At 46.5% G+C, this 18,552-nt stretch overlaps 2 protein-coding genes across 2 annotated transcripts in view; one reads left to right on the forward strand and one right to left on the reverse strand.

The window, feature by feature from the left end:
• Nucleotides 1-1,190: 1,190 nt before the first annotated feature.
• bloc1s1 (biogenesis of lysosomal organelles complex-1, subunit 1) lies at nucleotides 1,191-4,792 on the reverse strand. The gene is made up of 4 exons (XM_067229412.1): nucleotides 4,623-4,792; nucleotides 4,201-4,273; nucleotides 3,576-3,708; nucleotides 1,191-2,779 (listed from the first exon to the last, which is right to left on the reverse strand). Exons 1-4 carry the CDS (start codon nucleotides 4,681-4,683, stop codon nucleotides 2,669-2,671), a joined length of 378 nt encoding a protein of 125 aa, XP_067085513.1. The 5' UTR covers nucleotides 4,684-4,792; the 3' UTR covers nucleotides 1,191-2,668.
• A 2,861-nt stretch (nucleotides 4,793-7,653) lies between these two features.
• itga7 (integrin, alpha 7) overlaps nucleotides 7,654-18,552 on the forward strand; it is a 28,940-nt gene continuing 18,041 nt past the window's right edge. Inside the window, 1 exon segment of the mRNA XM_067233855.1 lies at nucleotides 7,654-8,138. Within this exon segment, the coding sequence (XP_067089956.1) occupies nucleotides 7,924-8,138 (215 nt within the window). The 5' untranslated portion in view covers nucleotides 7,654-7,923.

Below are 18,552 nucleotides of genomic sequence, written 5' to 3' on the forward strand. Positions count from 1 at the left end.
AAAAGAAGAAAAAGGTTAAGAAGGACAATTTTGAGTGAGGAACAGAAGGGTAAACTTAGCAAAGGCCTTCTGTTCTTTACTCAAAATTGTCCTCCTCAACCTTTTTTTTTTATGAAAGAAAATGGTGCAGTGGTCTCTGAGTTCTTTCCAGAGCTGTATGGGGTCAAATATGGAGCAACGCAGTGTTAGCAACTGGCCCTACTGTACACCTGCACAGACATTAGACTTTTGATTCAATTACATTTCATCACAAAATAAAATCACAGAAACAAAATAGATCTTTCCTTAAACTTTGCATAGTCATTCCTACAAACAACAAGTAGTTTTCTAACAACGTCCTTATATTGATTTAGTAATTGATTAAATGATTGAGATCAGACAACTTCCTGTGCTATCGTACATGATACCAAGTGACCCTTAATCACAAACAAATACATTTTGTTGAATACGATTTAACAAATACATATATTTAAAAGGATTAAAACAAGTAAAGCGTGGGTCACATGTAAGAAAAAGTGCCTATAACGTAAACAACTGTTACCTTTCCCTCTTTGCGTGAGTGCTTAAGGTCTGCAGGCTCCCCCTCTCCTTCACTCTCCCTCTCTGGCAGTTAGGTCTGTGCTGTGTCAGAGGGAGGCTGGTTGGGAAAGGACTTTATCCTCTCAGTTTATCCCTTAAGACAAGTCCACAATATATAATCTGCAATCTGGGTGTACTTGTTCTGACCATGTGTCTCTATGTTTGTGTGTGCATGCATGCGTGTTGTGTACATCTAGAAATAAATTGTCGAGGGAATTGTGTAGCTGTGACTTTTATCAGCATATGGTGCATGAGCTTGCATTAATGAAAATATATCAGATTCTCTGTATTTGGTTTTAAACAGGTCTTAAACTAAAATAAATTTAAATTCAACCAAAACTCTGTCAGAAAATGTAATAAATAAGGCCTTATCAATTCCCAGTCTGCTATAGCCCTAACGGTGAATGTTTGTATTTGTTCATTTATCAGTTTCCTTTGGGTCTGTTATTTGTACTCATGTGGTATTACATAAATGCATAAATAAACCAACAGTAATCCCATGTTCTGTGTATGTCCTTATAAAAACATATGCGCTGTTGATCTGGTTCACAACTCATTCAACAGTTCTGCTTCAATGTAGAAACTGCTGACAAAGCATGTTGTTCCTATTCTCAACCTTCCTTATTGTAGGTCTAGTTTATTGACAAAACGAGAAGGTACAGTTCCTTAAGCTCTTATTTCAGAATAGTTGATACAACAAAGGAGAAAACATTTTGAAGAAATAACTGTAGATGGCAGTTAAGATAACTTAAGCACAGAGAACACCGTAACAGCTGCTACCTGCGTTTCAGTCTGTCATCTTTACGTGACACCTAATAGTGTGGGCTCCTTATGATGATTTACCACCCACCCCAAAAAATCCACGTCTTCAGTTTCTCAAATTCGCCATCATAAGCTGTTGTGTGGGGCAGGAGGGCAGTTTGTTACCTCACAGCTAAGGTGGTATGGTGGGTAAGCTGGACAGCCTCGTGCCCTGGTCATGTAACTCTCTCCACTATGTAACACTTCACATACTGTTTGACAGATTAAAGGAATAGTTCACAAATAGTATTTTTTTTACCCTTAAACCCTGTAGTTGATTCCCCAGACAGGTTATGACCACAGAAAATAGTTTCCTTCATTTCCTTACATGCTTTATTAATGAACACAATGCTGCAGCAACAAAAAGGAGTTCAAAATCAGCCGCTCTTTGTCCCAAAAATACAGAAAATCTATTAATGCGTCACGTGAAAGACATCCATAGGGCTTTGAAATGACCAAACACAGTGAGGAAATGTTCTGCCAAAGCAGGATAAGAGTAACAGTGACTCCATTGGGACTGGCAGGGAAGAGGTGATTTGAATTACACGACAGTAAATCTTATTTCCCCGTACGTTACATTAGTATACAATCCTCTTTTGTTCTGTTAGAAAGTAACGAACCAGCTTAGTAAACCTCAGAGATGGAACGTCCCATATGGTACACTGAATGTCTCCGTTTCTGAATTCACAATCAGGGCTGCTTCTGTCTGTCCTCTCCTTTGGAGTGAGCTCTGGCACCAATCCATGGTGAAGTAATCCCATTATCAACTGACAAAGCATCCAGTTCTTTGATAACATCACCACACTGATAAGCTTTGCAACCCAGATGTGACAGCTTAGATTCATAAGAACCTGTCTTTCTACAAGAAAATTCTACTCTACTGACTACTACAAGGCCTGTGATGAAATTACTTTCAAAAAATGTGAAAATTGTCTAGTTTGGGCAGTAACTACATTTCTTCCAGGACACAGTTTAGTCATCTATACTGTTTTGCGGTGCATGAAACAACATTGCAGATGAGACAAGTAACTTTTCTGTGTCATTCTTAGTTATTTCCTCATTCGTTTTTCTTTAGATTCATAACAAAGTCTCATCGCTGAGTGAATCCGCTTTCATTGGGGCAACAAGGATTCGCTTTCATCTTGTGCGTGCATCCTCGCACATCCTGTTAGTTAGCCCCGTTGGTCCAGACTTCTGGAGTCCAAGTCAATCCATTGCCATCAAAATAAGAGTATAGTGCCACACACAGCTTGTAGTCCAACACTCCTATCACAATGAGAGTGTGTGTTCATGAGGAGGCTGCTTGAGGCTGGCCCTTGTGAACATACTCCAGTGCCGTGGCGATGGTTCTCATGTCCATCTCAATGCTACGTGCCCAGTTCTCCACATCGCCAATTTCCTGTTCAAAACAACAGTCCAGAAAATAAAACAGTAACTATAAATATTAAACATTTTATAAATGCATCCACTTCCAATGATATGATACATGTGTCCTACCACAAGGGGGTGATGACGGGACAGACTGTCCATTGTCTCATCAGATCTGTGTGTCTGTGACTCAGCTATGACTAAGCAGTAGCTACATTTACAAACTCTGAGAGGCACTGAGGTGACTAAGGGGTGTCCTTTCATCCTCTCTACACCAGCTTTCCTCAGGGAATCTGACTGTTCCACTTCTCAGTTTACGTGTCACAAACAGAACCAGATCAGGGGACTGGAGTAGTTTGATATTTGACGTTGAGGGATCATATTCCTAGCCGCGACTTGCTCATCTCAACTGAGGACAATGACAACAAAGCTATATTTAGAGATTGTCTTACGGCCGAGAGACAGTAGGTGTGTCAGTGATACTCAAAAGGGTTTCACCCCTCGGTCCAGGCCTACTTGAAGCCTATCGAATATATAAAGGAGGATTAGCCCCCACATTCTAGACTTCAAGGCTTTGAAGAAGACATTGAGTTTGCATGCATCTACCATGATGTACTTGCTTGGATGTCAAATACAAAACATGAATCTATGGTGGAACAGGCCAAGAAACACACACAATGAAAGTCAGTTCTAATAATAAAAACCCTTTAACCGAAACATGGGTTGTATCCCCACAGAATGATAGCCACCTAAGATACTGAGGTGATTCTGAGGTGATCCTGAGGTGATCCTGAGGTTAATCCTGAGGTGATAGCTGGACAGCCTACCTTCAAGGCCTGGTTGAAGCCCTCCACCATACTGATCCACTGGGCAGTCTGCTTAGAAAACTGGCTGGCCTGCACCTGTAGAGTCTTCACCTCGTGATCCAGCTTGCGCTGGTTGACATAAGCTTGGGCAACCCTAGACAAGGTCAAAGATCAAATTAGGAGGAGTGGCAACAATATCTCCTTGTAAACCTCGGAGCATTCTCAGACCTATCAACAATGGTCATGTGAATAATCTGAGACTGAGAGTGTGTGTGCGTGTGCGTGTGTGTTTGGTGCACATGTAGCCTCAACAGAGGCTGTCCAATTGTAGTTCTGTAAGCTGATTTTACCACGTCACAAATTTCACAACTAATTAATATTACTGGTTATGTAGTTGTGATTTTCTGTCACGTGTCAAATTTCCTAACGGGATCATACTACTTCATGTCCGAGTCTGAGCTCTGAGATGGAGAAACAGCATTTTTTACAGATTACTAGAATGTTCTCTAACTTTTAGAGAGAGAGAGAGAGAGAGAGAGAGAGAGAGAGAGAGAGAGAGAGAGAGAGAGAGAGAGAGAGAGAGAGACAGAAAGAGAGAGAGAGATTAGTGTATATTTCTTCACAGAAGACAACACATTCTGCCTACCCAACATTGAGGTGGTCGACCAAGGCTTCAGTCAAACTGGTTGCCGCTGCGATTGCCTCGCGTCGGCGTCTCTCTGGTCAGGACATGAGTTAGCAATCAAAATCACTCTTAAGAAGAGGGTACCGCTCGCAGTTGTCTTGGTTTGCTCAATAACGACTGTCCAACGTTAGCCTAATTAGGTATAATTGGGCGAAGCTAACGACAGCTAACAAGTTCGCTATCTTAGAGCCATCTACCTTATCCATGAGCTAGCTTGCTCAAACTCAACATCTGACGCTCTGCAAATCATGACATTCAAAAGAGAACAAAATAGGTCAACAAATATACCTCCTAAGCTAATACTACTAGAAAATACATAGACTATGTTTTTAGCATAGCTAGTGCTAGCTAGCTAGACAAGATACATAGAAAGATTTACCCACCTTGTAGCTCCTTTCTCTCATTCTGCTTTACTTGGTGCTCCTTCAATAAACGAGACAACATGTTTTATTTGTTGTGTGATCGGTAGAACAAATTGTAGTTGTAGTATTTGTCAAAAATATTCTTATGTAGAGGGCTAACTAGCTAGTCTAGCTTAATCATGCACAGGTCATGGGACTCCCATGGCTCTCTTCCGGGTATAGCATCAGCCAATGAGCAGCGGCCGTCGCATTTTGACGCTGAGATGGTTGGATCAGTACGATTCAAGACCAGAACATCAATCCCCCTACTAAACACATCAATTAATTAATCTACTTTACTCACACTATGATGTGTGGCCCATACAAATATCTAATTCGAAATCGTAGGAGTTTATGATAACTGCCAGTGTTATGACAATTCAATTATAAATAGGCCTACCATAATGTTTGTGTTGACAAATGGAGCAGCGCCTCAACGGTGAGTACATCGGAATGTACCATAGAACAAACAGAACGGAGACCCCAAATACAGTGCCTGAGAGTGAAGGCTACTTATCTGAATTCTTCTAGCCCGCAGCATCCTCTTATAGGCCTGTCCATTAATCAATACAACATTACTGCTGACTAGCTGCAGTAATGGCTGCAGCTGGAGATTTCCTGGAGGAGGGTTAAAGAGAGAGAAGGAATAAATGACCCCAGCGTTAAGTACTGCCATCTAAAATAAGCTATCTCCTTGAAGTGAGGCCTAGACTGCTAATGGTTTCTTCTGTTGGGAGCTAGTGTCAAAGCTGATCTGGCAGTTAGTCAATCGGCACAAGGTAGCCAGCTATAAAGTCATTCCGCGAGCCAGACGGGCCTCAAACACAGTCATCCAGCAATGAGCAAGCACGCCAACCAGTCATCTAGCTATCCAGTCACAGCCATTGTTGGTCCTTTCATCTTTCTCCTCTTAGTTCAGCATTCTGGGCTGGGTGCCAAAGCTGCCATAAAAAATATATAGGCCATACCTTTTCCTTTTCTTGTGTCAGCATCTTCATACTGGAAATGTAAGGTGACTGTTTCTCCTTAGATCTTAAATCATTATTTTTCGTCTACAGAAGGTCATCATTGTTTCATTTTTGGGCTTATTTAACAGGGTTAGTGCACATCAATAAACATTTTCGTAAATTAATTGAATTCATGACATGCCTCACCATTTTTCTTAACAGTTTCTGTAAATTGGGGAGTCAGATGGCTGAGCGGTTAGGGAAGCGGGCTTGTAATCAGAAGGTTGCCAGTTCGATTCCTGGCTGTGCCAGATGATGTTGTGTCCTTGGGCAAGGCACTTCACCCTACTTGCCTCGGGGGGAATGTCCCTGTACTTACTGTAAGTCGCTCTGGATAAGAGCGTCTGCTAAATGACTAAATGTAAATTAATCTTTATTTTTTATGTAAATACGAATATGGTATACATACATTGAATGTTTCTATTGTCTGTTTCTATTGTCTGTTTCTATGGACTGTTTGTTCTGAGTATGTTGTTCTTGTTTCATTTAAATCTATGCAGTATACATATTGTTTCACTAACACATCTTAAAAGAGTCAAATTCCAATGTGCCATGGTGAAAGGGAATGACCACCCCTGTGTGTATGCTGAACATGCTTCTCTCCTTCAAACCACCGCAGGGCAGCAGAGGGCAGAGCAGGACAAGGTTGCAGCCCAGAGCAGAGCTCCTGTTCCAGGCTTGCCTCGCTCCAGCCAGAGCCCCCCATGGAGGACTGCACATGGGTATGGGGCTTAAGATGGGTAATTACAGTAACATCTTTTACTTCATTACAGAGCAGGGAAACTTAAGACGTGGGTACAAAAACGGTTGACAGAAAGTCAAAAGAAAATGAAAAGGGGAGCTGAAATGTGTAAATGTTCAATGCCTGTGGTGTGCTGAAGGATGTGACTCATATTTGATATGGATATAGTTACTGTAACTTTCTCTACCTTAGCTTGTATATCCCAATCCCTCCCTTGCTGAAACTTTCTGCACCTTAGGCAGACTCTGTGGGAGGTGCAGTACCGCCTCTACATAGTTTAAGGACCATGACAGCTGCCCACAGGAACACAGAGCTAGAGAGAAATCAGCTGGCCAGACCACAGCAGCTGACTGCAACCTTTCCCACCCACAGTGAAGCCACCTCACGCACAGGGAATGACTGGAGCGCTGACACTGGCATGGCAGAACAAGGGTCTATCAAGATCCTCATGTTGTTGATTTTAGGTCAGGATGGGGTCTTTCCTGACTGGAGTCTGGACTGCCTGGGTCAGACTCTCATTGATAGGGTCTTCAGTGATCTGGAAGATTCCTTGGAGACAATGGGAGCTGTGATGTGCACAGTGACCCAGGAAACTATATTACAATACACAGGGCCTCACAGACAGGGTGCCAGAAATGTCTTCTGACAGAACAATGTAGAAAGAGACATAACCATGAAATTTGGAGATAAAAAACACAGTGGGTAGAACATCTAAAGACCTAGATGTTCAATGACCCTGAAAAACAATAAAATATATGAAAGGACACACAAACAAGTTAGATTTGGAATTATGCAAACTGGCTTTTGGCTTTTTTTTTGCCACTAATTAACTCATTATAACGAGGGGCTACAGCAACACTGACTAAATAACAATAAATAAAGACAGTTGCGCAACGACAGCTCACTTGAAGTGTAATTTCCCACAAATTACTCCCGAATATCCAATACACCTGTACAACCTGAACATAATGTCACAAGATCAACCACAGTTAAACTGATAAAATATGCTGTTGTCTTCTCAGCCTTTTCCTATTCAGCGTCTTCCAAGTATCTGGACAACCTTGCCTGGTATTTTGGCAGCAGTCCCTTGAGTGTTGATGTCAGCTGAGAGGGAGAGCTGGAGAGAGGGATTGAAAGAGAAGGGGAGGGGGAGGAGTGAGTGAGCGGGCTATTCAAGGCACTTGTCCTCTGTCTCTCTCAGTCGCACAGAGCGAGAAAGAGCAGAGGAGGGGGAGGCTCTCACACACACACTCACTCTCACACACACACGAGCTAGCTCACACACTGCCACATTTTCTCAGCCCGCTCTGCAGACTGACAGCAGCACACGGAGGGAGAGCCAGAGAGAGAGAGAGAAGAAGAGATAGAGAAGAGAGAGAGTTAGAAACTAGCAGGACTTCCACACTGCCGGGAGAGAAAAGGAGACCTGCTCTGGACTAAACCTTCCATCCTCTCCTCCGATCCAGCGCACTGGGAACTCAACAGGAATACGCTCCATTATAATCCTCCTCCGCACAAGGACCCCCACTCTGCGATGGCACCTCCCGCGGGACACGGATGGCCTCTCAGGCTCCCAGCGGGACCCCGGGGCTGTGGTGTCTTCCTGGGGGTTCTCCTGGCTGTGTCGGGGCTGGTCTCAGGGTTCAACCTGGACACTGTAAACACTCTGGTGAAGGCTGGAGACAACGCCACCTTCTTCGGTTTCTCTCTAGCTCTTCACCAGCAAGTCACCCCGGAGCCTCGGAGTTGGTGAGTGCTGCCACATGCCTGTGTGTGTGCTTGTGTGTGTGTGTCTGTGTGTGAGCTGCTATTTAAGCCACAATGTAGAATTGTGTGGTGTTTTGAAGGGGACACACAGTCAGAATTTTCCACAGTACTTTATTTTCCTGATATAGATTAATTCATTCAGAGCTTCAGTTTGATCCAGGGTGACACATTTCGAACACTGCAAAAAGAGCAGAAGTTTCATTCCCGTTATGTAGTGTGTGCATGGTCAGAGTAACATTCATTTATTAGTGTATGATTTACAGTGAATAGGGCTTTCCAAGGTTGGGTGGCCATGCCTTGGTGATCCAGCAGGTCTCATGAGAGATTAGAGTTCTGATTCAGTTCATGACAGATATCCAAAGTACATTTGGTGCCTTGAATATTTGTATGTATGTATGTATGTATGTATGTATGTATGTATGTATGTATGTATGTATGTATGTATGTATGTATGTATGTATGTATGTATGTGTGTGTAAAGTATGTGTACTCCTAATCAACTCTCAGCAAACAGGTTTCTGAAGGCCAGGTACAGATTGTCTGAATAAATCATGACACCAGTCTGACCTGTATGCCTTTAGAAATGTTTGCTACTGTACGTGGATGAAAATGGTAGTCCTCTTTTGAAGCACCGCAATTCTCATTTTATATTTCCCATTAGAATGCAGTATGCATTTGTACAGTTGTTACGTTAGAAAGAAACATTTACATTCAGTGCTGTTTAGCCATTCGCCAGTAAAGAGACCGTACTATGGAAAGAAATAGTATTGAGGGAGGGGTTTGTGTGTGACTGGACCCTCCAACACCTCATTAACGGTTTCAGTGTATCTTCCACCATTGGTGGCACAGTCCAAAATGTCAGTTAGAAAGTGACACTGTTAGAACATGGACTGTTATTTTCACCACCCTGTGATGGCAGGACCATTTTCAAACAAGTGTTTAAGGACCGTGTTAATGTACTACAGGTCCTGTTAAGGAGCTCCATATTTAACTATCTGCTGCTCAGTTTACCCTGCCTGGAGTCAGTCTGACGGCGGCTCACAGACTCACGTCCATGACATCAGCAGTGTGTGTGTGTGTGTGTGCGTGTGTGTGTTTGGCTCACTAGCGTGAAGCCAGAAAGAGTCACTCCCTCTCCCGGCCATTTTCAGACCAATAGCATTCCAGGAACTTATTTTAAACGCTCACCTCATGAAGTACTCACAGACTACAGGTCTACTGAGACCCTCCGTGGAGCAAGCACTGATGGATGTGTGTGTGCCTTAAGATTTAGATCTGGGCTCATCCCATGATCATGCTGTACCACATCGTAAGGACAGGATACAACACCATGGCTATTTCACTTCATGACCTCACTCTCCCATCAAACAAGATCTATTTGTAGAAGTTGTTTACTTCTGAGTAAAGTCTTTTGATAAGATTTGCTTGAAACTTAAAGCAGACTAGTGTCACATTAGTCTGTTTAAATTGATGGGCTAAATGGATTCTTGTCGTTTATAGTGGTCACCAAGCAGTTCCAGGTAGATAGCATCTCATGTCAAGATAAGACCCTGACAACAGGAGCTGCTTGGTCAGACACACTGAGGTGCTTGATGGTTGTAAGCAGAAACCACTGAGTCACTCTGTCTTTGTAATAACAAGGTTTGAGTTTCGCACCCCTTCAGGCACTTGTCTTTATCCTCAGGTTAGGGCCATTGTGCCTTGTGCCGCTTGACTCAAAGCTACTGTAAGTTAGTGTGAAGGGATACATTCTTCGCACCACAATAACTACTCTCGATGATGTCATATAGCGCGTGAAGCTGCTGTTGGACTTCCACTTCAAACCAGACTGCACTGCTCTTGTAATGCCATTGGCATGCCCATGTTGACAAGAATGTCTGCCCACTACCGACTCAATCTTATCTCTCTGGCTTAGCTTATCCACCACCGCCCCACCGCCCTGCGCCCCAGTGTGCCCCTAACCCTCCATTACCATACCAGCAAAGGTCAGTATAAGCCCATTTTCTTGGCCTCCAGCTGTCAATACGACATGTTCACCAGTGGTACTGACTGACGGACGGTAAGGGGATCCTCGCTGGTATGGGGCGGAGGGTTGCTCAGACAGAAGGAAGTGAAAGTATGTCACACCCCTGGAGCGGAGGCGTCTGTGTTTGGCTGCTCAGGCTGGCAAGAGAGCTGCTTTGGATTGATTATTAATGTCTTTCTTTTTGGGGAGTCAGGTGGCTGAGCGGTGAGGGAATCGGGCTAGTAATCCAAAGGTTGCCAGTTTGATTCCCGGTCATGCAAACTGACGTTGTGTCCTTGGGCAAGGCACTTCACCCTACTTGCCTCGGGGGAATGTCCCTGTACTTACTGTAAGTCGCTCTGGATAAGAGCGTCTGCTAAATGACTAAATGTAAATGTAAATGTCTTTCAGAACAGGCAATGTGCTGGACGACTATTGCTGTCTGTGTTCTGTCTTGTTGTGATAGATGGATGGGGTGGGGGGTCCTGGGCTTATTCTGCTCCTGGTGTTATGTGTGGCTTTGCTATTTATACTGGTGGCGGCTCTGCTAATAGCTCTTTGCTTGATGAAAAAAGGAAGCGCTGTGTTAGTCTTCGCAGCCTCTGTTTCCCCACGTTCCCCTCTCCCTTTCCTCGCTCAATCTGCCTGAGTGGAGCAGTGTCTTCCACCTGCCTCTCCTGTTACAGCATTCAGATGGTCTACATGAAGAGCTTGTCTATATGAATGGCATGAATGTCTATGTTTGGTCTATTTCTGCATCAATGTTTGAAGTATTTCTATAATATTGTATTTGGATGAGATGCCGTAGTATAGTGTGGTAAACGTCATGCTCTGGGATGAATCCACCCATATCCTGATATAAATCACCAGAGGTTTCCAGAGTGACCTGTCAGCCTGGTTATATTGGCCTTGGTCTCATGATTTAATATCAGGTCTTTTGTCCGAGGTGTTGTTTTTAGTATGATGTGCGTGGTTGGTGGGGGGGAGGGCTGCAAGCCCCCTCTAATGCAGGTCGCAAATCATCTATTAATGCCTGTCGCTTCAGAAGAACTTCCTGGATCCTGGAACACATCTATTGGTCCATTGTCCCTCTGGCCTTTCTTCTGCGGTTCTGGTCCCACTTTGTCTTGATTCATAGTTGTCATTTCCGTTTAATTAGAAATGGGACATTCGCTGTCAGTCGTCCATGACGAGGACATTTAAAGTGTTGTCCCTGCTGATGACTGGGACCTAGGTGGCCTTCTGCAGCCTCTGCAGACAGGGGAGGGAGGGAGGGTCAGGTTGCCTCGTGTTTAGAATGCTGCCGATGGTTCCATTCCGGGCGGAATGCGGGGTCTCCAAGATAGAACCCCACCGTTGCTGCCGCCATGGCGACTAACATTCAGGCATTCTGTTGGAGCTTGCTGGTGCTTTGGGGTCAGACGCCTCCTCACACAAACATACAGCTCCTACATTTGAATATCAATGATTAACATTTGTAATGTTATCATGGACGAATCACAATATTCACAACCATATGTAATTGCAACCGAAACGGACCATTTGGTGTCAACAGAGCATATCTGTGTGCTCTATAATAAAGCTTATGTTTAATGACAGGGCCTTACAGTGCAGCTGTCCTTGCGTCGCACATTTATGAACGTGTTGAAAAAGTGCTCAGTAAAACTCCTTCACACATTCCAAACCTATTGGACAATCTCGAAAAGCACATTTGCATGTAAATGGCTCAATCCCCCCTTGCTTTAGAGAACCGGCTTAAGGGTTGACAATGACCCTGCCCCCTTTGCCTGTCTAATTCAATTCATGATTTCTTTTTCCAGCTCCGTCCCTTTTAGCCCCTCACACGGTCATTCTTGTTGTTGGATCTGTCGAGGCCATTCATGTGTAAGGCCTGTAATAGCTCAAGCTTTCCCTATTGTGATGTTTATCTATGGCTGTCAGATCAGAGACGTGTGTTACAGTCACACACACACACACACACACACACACAGCTTCACAACAACATCAACAAATCCTCACGTCAGGGTAGTGCTGGCTAGCCATTCTCCTCCACCTCCCACCATCCTCTCATTCTCTCCACGCTCTCCAGCATTCTCACACAGCCGCGCTGGAGGTGGCCCAGCCTGGCCCAGCCCGGCCTGGCCTGGCCTGGCCTGCCTGCATGCCTGCATGCCTGCCTGGGAAGAAAAGCACAGTGGGAAACAGGGGGAGAGAGCTTTCAGGAAAATTACACTGCAGGGGGGCCTGGGCCAGTCAGAAGGCGCGGTGTCGGAGGGAGGGGGGGGGGGGTGGTTGTGGGAAGGTGTGTGTGGGGGGGGCGGCTGAACTGCAGAGTCAGGAGGAAGCACATCTCCTTCACAGATCTGATGAATGTGCCCGTGCAGAAAGCAGCGCACAACAGTAACGTGGAGGACCAGGCTGGTCTGGGGGGAGGGGGTTGGCTGTGCATGTGACATCTACCGTATATCCTAATGTCTAATCAGCTCTGAGAGCCTGCATACAGTAGAGTGGCATAACATTGGACCAGTGCTTACAATATTCCAAGGCTTCACATTTTTTATAGAACAAGAACATAGTGATAAGCCCCGATCCAGTAGTATTGCATCATTAGATTCCCTTTTCCCTTCATATTCTACCAGATGATTAATTGAGCTCCGCAGCAAAATGGGAGTCGTAGTTTTTCCTCCACCTTCCCTCTAATAGAGAGCTCAGCTGCTGGGGGGCTGGCTCTGGAGGTCTGAGGCAGCAGACTGTGACAGAGGCTTCTGGAGCCTGGCTGCCTGCAGGTCCTCCTCTGAAGCTGCAGAGATGAATAAATCATGACAGGGCCTCTGGAGCTGATGAGGACACAGCTGAATCCTCTGCCTGGACTGAGGAGGAGGCTTCTGGGATCGTCAGCAGAGACCGGAGAGGAGCGATGACAGAGCGCAGGATGTTGAAAGCAGTGACAAAGAGATAATCCAAGCCTCCTTTTAACCACATGTATCAGATTGATTACTGACCGTGTATTAGCGCGAAGGGCTAAGCCTTTCTTATTAAATATGTGTTTTTGGTTTTCAGAGCCCAGTTGGTGCTCATGTGACTGAGTGATGGTGAGGGACACTAACTAGCTGGCTCTGAGAATCTGCCGCAGCCCACAGTAATCAGATCAGGAATGAAGTGTGTGTGTCAATGGAAATTAATGACTAGTTATAGAGGCTGGAGCAGGGTTGGAACTAGGACCAGAGATGATGCTGGGGGCTGGGGATGGAGGCTAGAGGCTGGGGGCTGGGGATGGAGGCTAGAGGCTGGGGGCTGGCATCTGGAGACTGGAGGGTGTGGTCTCTTATTGATGCAGAGTTACACCACAGGGACCATGTGATTAGAATGATTAGGGACCGTTCAGTCATCTGGCTCAATCTGAACCTACCAATTAGCTGGTCAATATATGTGTCTGTGTGTGTGTGTGTGAGAGAGAGAGAGGTAGACAGAGAGAGTAAGAAAGAGAGACATGGAGAGAGAGAAAGATTGTATGTGTGTTTCTGCATGCTTGCGTTTGTGTGTGTAGACAATGGCAGTTAAGGTGGGCAGAAACCCCGAACATTCCCCCAGGATGGAGCGTGTGTGTGCATGGAGCGTGTGTGTGCATATGCATGGGCATTAGGCTTGTTAGAGCTTCTGCTGCCTTCAGTCCTGTTACTCATGACTAGGAATGAGCTCATACTTGAGCACCGGGAAACAGCAAATGAGTGTAGACTCGCAGAAATGTATATGCGTGGTCTTGAATGTCAACAGAAAAACAGGCGAGAGAGATAGAGGTCGAACAAGAGAGAAAGCTGTGGAGAGAAAGAAAGGTGGAAATAGAGAAAGAGGGAGGAGAGGGGGGTTGAGAGTCCGAGAGGCAGAAGGGTGGTGTGCTGTTCACACGAGGACTTTAGGGTCAATCATTACTCCGCCTCTGCCTGGAAATGGTCCCTGTATTGATCAGGTGGGGGCAGATGGTGGACTGAGGTCAGGAGATGCCACAGTGACCATGCACTGTTCCACTGTGGTGGTCATTGTTTTCCCTGACAGTCACACACACAGAGTACCCAGTTAATGAACATATACTGCATTCATGAGGACCAACACAAGAAGCGCAGACACTTGTAATCAGTGAAAGCAAGAGTAGCTAAACGATTTTTGGAGTTGTGTCATGTTTATGTGTGTTTAAACTGTGATGAAAGTTGATAATGCTCGTACTTCCATAGTCATTCAGTACGGTTCATATGCTTCTTGTCCTTCACTGTTGAGTAAACCATGTTTATCTCATGTCCCTTTACATCCCCATGACTGATGAGGATATGAATGTGAGTGATTCATATCCAGGGTTCAAACACTGGATGGTTTCTTCCAGTAGGAGTGATGTGCAGCTGTCTCTGTCTCTCTACCACGCGCCTCTCTCTCTTGTTCTATCCATCTCTCTCTCTCTCTCTCTCTCTCTCTCTCTCTCTCTCTCTCTCTCTCTCTCTCTCTCTCTCTCTCTCTCTCTCTCTCTCTCCTCTCCCTCTCTCCTTTGCACCCTGTCCAGTCTAGACCATTCTCCAGTGGGCATACCATGGATGAGGAGCCTGGTGAGTCACACTCCAGTCATCCCAGCTGTCGTCCCCTCATCAATAAAACACAGAGAGCAGGACTCAGGTGGAAAAACACCAGGTTCCCAAAACCTGCCAGCTGACCATCCCTGTTCTCCTCTGGGCAGACGGACGCTCTCAGAGAGACAGTTAGGAAGACCTGTAGTCAGCACCGCTCGACAACAGGTACAACAACAACAGTTGTTGATCTGGCCAAGCCACACTGTGTTAGTGCTCTTGGGGTCAGAGTAGGGTGGGGAGTGTTGGGGTCTGGGTGGAGAAGGAGCTACAGCACAGCTGCAACACAACCCACCTCCACCTCTCTGACCCCAACACAGCACAGCTGCAACACAACCCACCTCCACCTCTCTGACCCCAACACAGCACAGCTGCAACACAACCCACCTCCACCTCTCTGACCCCAACACAGCACAGCTGCAACACAACCCACCTCCACCTCTCTGACCCCAACACAGCACAGCTGCAACACAACCCACCTCCACCTCTCTGACCCCAACACAGCATAGCGGCAACACTCAACACACAACGGGATATTCCCTAACTATAACACACATGTTGTTGTGGTGTGTGAGGGTGAGTTTAAGTTATAGTTAGGGAATATCCCGTTGTGTGTTGAGTGTTGCCGCTGTGCTGTGTTGGGGTCAGCGAGGTGTGTTGTGTTGCTGCTGTGGATGGTCAGGATGATGTGTTAGGGTTAGGGTTAGGGTCCATTATGCTGTTGCACAGTGAGAGTGAGACACATCCTCCTGAGGTCACAGTGGGACATTCTTGCCCCGGGGTAACAACAGCAGGGCTACACAACCTGGACCTCCTGCTGGGGTTTGTGGAGGCCTGGGGCAGACTGACTCTGGCTGGGGGGGTGGAGGCCTGGGGCAGACTGACTCTGGCTGGGGGGGGTGGAGGCCTGGGGCAGACTGACTCTGGCTGGGGGGGTGGAGGCCTGGGGCAGACTGACTCTGGCTGGGGGGGTGGAGGCCTGGGGCAGACTGACTCTGGCCGGGGGGGGGGGTGCTGGGGGGGTGGAGGCATGGGGGTCAAAAGACCAAGATGTGGGTTTTGTGGAGGCCTGAGGCAGACTGAGCAGCATGGTCTTGCTAACTCCCTGAGGGATAACATGGCTCACATGTAGCTTAGCTCACTGGTGGGTTATGGCACTGCAGTGAGAAGATAAGGTAGCACATATTTGACCAACACTAAATCAAGTTCAAGGAACCTCAAGTTTGTTATGGTGTTTGGCTGCATTGTTCCCTAAGAGGAATTAGGACACCATAGCTCACTGACCTAACGTCCTTTCGCAAAGTGCTGAGTAGGTACCGTTAGAACGTGTTTTGGTGCGTGTTCGGAAACATTTGGTCTCTGAGGAAGTTGTGAGATAAAAATGCGTGTAGTATGTAGATGTTGCACTTGTTGTCCATGTAGATGTGTAGTGTTCCTTTATGTTTAGTCCTGGAAGAGCTAGGACTGCCAAACAAGCGATGGGTTGGGTTTGACCAGATGCTGTTTGGGATTGAGCAAATGGCTCCAAGGAGACTAAATTGATGTTGCAGTTGTGTGAAGCACAGTCACACATTGAATAGGAGGGTGGAGATGGGGATTAAACCATTGACCTTTAGCGTGGGTTCCTTGTCTGACATATTTGGGTCGTTTTGGCAGACGTCTGCTTAAAGGCTGCTGTTCTCTCAAAAGGTGTTCTATGTTCTTCACCTTGTTCCTTTGTTACCCTAACATGATGAAGCGTGATTCCTGTCCTATCCAATGTTCTCATCTGGCTTGCCGACTTCAAGTGATGTTCTCACATTTCGAAGCTGATTGTAAATCCTGATTACCTCAGGCAGTGTTCTCCACAGGAACAGGAAGATGTTCTTGTTAATGTGTCATACTCACAGATGAGTCATTTAGAGTCGTACTGTATCTGTGTGAGTCACAACAGATCAGGATATCCAGTAAATATGTCTGACTGACTCGCTTGTGAGGTTTGGATGCTGCCTCAAACTGGATTTTAGGTTCCCTGACATACCAGTGTGATGTATTAGTCAGTTAGCCAGTCAGTCAGCCAGTCAGTGAGTTGGTGAAGCGGGGGCCCAAGAGGCCAAGGGGGCTGGGCAGAAGAGTGTTGTGAGTGGGGGAGGGGAGTGGAGGGCACAGGCATGGCTGGGTGGGGGTGGGGCTGGGGGACTGGAGACCCCAGAGAGAATGAGAGTTGGGGTCACTGCACACACTCTACTTGGTAAACACATGGGAATAAATCAAAGATGAGGGGGATGTGTGTGTGTGTGTGGACAACAAAAACAATCATGAAAAGAGGGCGCTTGGTATGACAGTGGAAGAGGTTTTGTTTCAGTGAGCAAAAAGCCTCTCCACAAGGCCTCCCTGATCAGCCTCCATTTACCACACACACCCCCCCACACACACATACTGTATCCCCCCACACACACATACTGTATCCCCCCACACACACATACTGTATCCCCCCACACACCCCCACACACACATACTGTATCCCCCCACACACACATACTGTATCCCCCCACACACCCCCACACACACATACTGTATCCCCCCACACACACATACTGTATCCCCCCACACACACCCCCACACACACATACTGTATCCCCCCACACACACATACTGTATCCCCCCACACACCCCCACACACACATACTGTATCCCCCCACACACACATACTGTATCCCCCCACACACCCCCCCACACACACATACTGTATCCCCCCACACACACATACTGTATCCCCCCACACACCCCCCAACACACACATACTGTATCCCCCCACACACCCCCCCACACACACATACTGTATCCCCCCACACACACATACTGTATCCCCCCACACACCCCCCAACACACACATACTGTATCCCCCCACACACCCCCCCACACACACATACTGTATCCCCCCCACACAGACCCCCACACACACATACTGTATCCCCCCACACACACATACTGTATCCCCCCACACACCCCCCCACACACACATACTGTATCCCCCCCACACAGACCCCCACACACACATACTGTATCCCCCCACACAGACCCCCACACACACATACTGTATCCCCCCACACAGACCCCAACACACATACTGTATCCCCCCACACCCCCCCACACACACATACTGTATCCCCCACACACAGACCCCCACACACACATACTGTATCCCCCACACACAGACCCCCACACACATACTGTATCCCCCCCACACAGACCCCAACACACACCCACCACGGCTGGGGGAGGTGTATGGATGAGGTGTATGGATGAGGTGTATGGATGAGGTGTATGGATGAGGTGTATGGATGAGGTGTATGGATCAGGTGTATGGATGAGGTGTATGGATGAGGTGTATGGATGAGGTGTATGGATCAGGTGTATGGATGAGGTGTATGGATGAGGTGTATGGATGAGGTGTATGGATCAGGTGTATGGATGAGGTGTATGGATGAGGTGTATGGATGAGGTGTATGGATCAGGTGTATGGATGAGGTGTATGGATGAGGTGTATGGATGAGGTGTATGGATCAGGTGTATGGATGAGGTGTATGGATGAGGTGTATGGATGAGGTGTATGGATGAGGGGTTTGGGGGATAGTTTACCTGTGTCAGATAGAGGATTAGACAGATGTGAGATGAGAGAGAAGGATTGAGCATGTGTGTGCTCCGCACTGAAGTATTTGCTTCTAGCTCAATCACACACACACACACACACACACACACACACACACACACACACACACACACACACACACAGACTGAA

Source organism: Osmerus mordax, chromosome 1 (assembly GCF_038355195.1).
Source record: "Osmerus mordax isolate fOsmMor3 chromosome 1, fOsmMor3.pri, whole genome shotgun sequence".
Lineage (NCBI taxonomy): Eukaryota > Metazoa > Chordata > Actinopteri > Osmeriformes > Osmeridae > Osmerus > Osmerus mordax.

Coding starts and splice junctions, on each gene's coding strand:
- bloc1s1 (XM_067229412.1), bottom strand. CDS start 4,683: ATGTTGTCTCGTTTATTGAAGGAGCACCAAGTAAAGCAGAATGAGAGA. Junction 4,274..4,622: donor TGAGAGAAAGGAGCTACAAG/GTGGGTAAATCT, acceptor TGTCCTGACCAG/AGAGACGCCGACGCGAGGCA. Junction 3,709..4,200: donor GTCGACCACCTCAATGTTGG/GTAGGCAGAATG, acceptor GACCTTGTCTAG/GGTTGCCCAAGCTTATGTCA.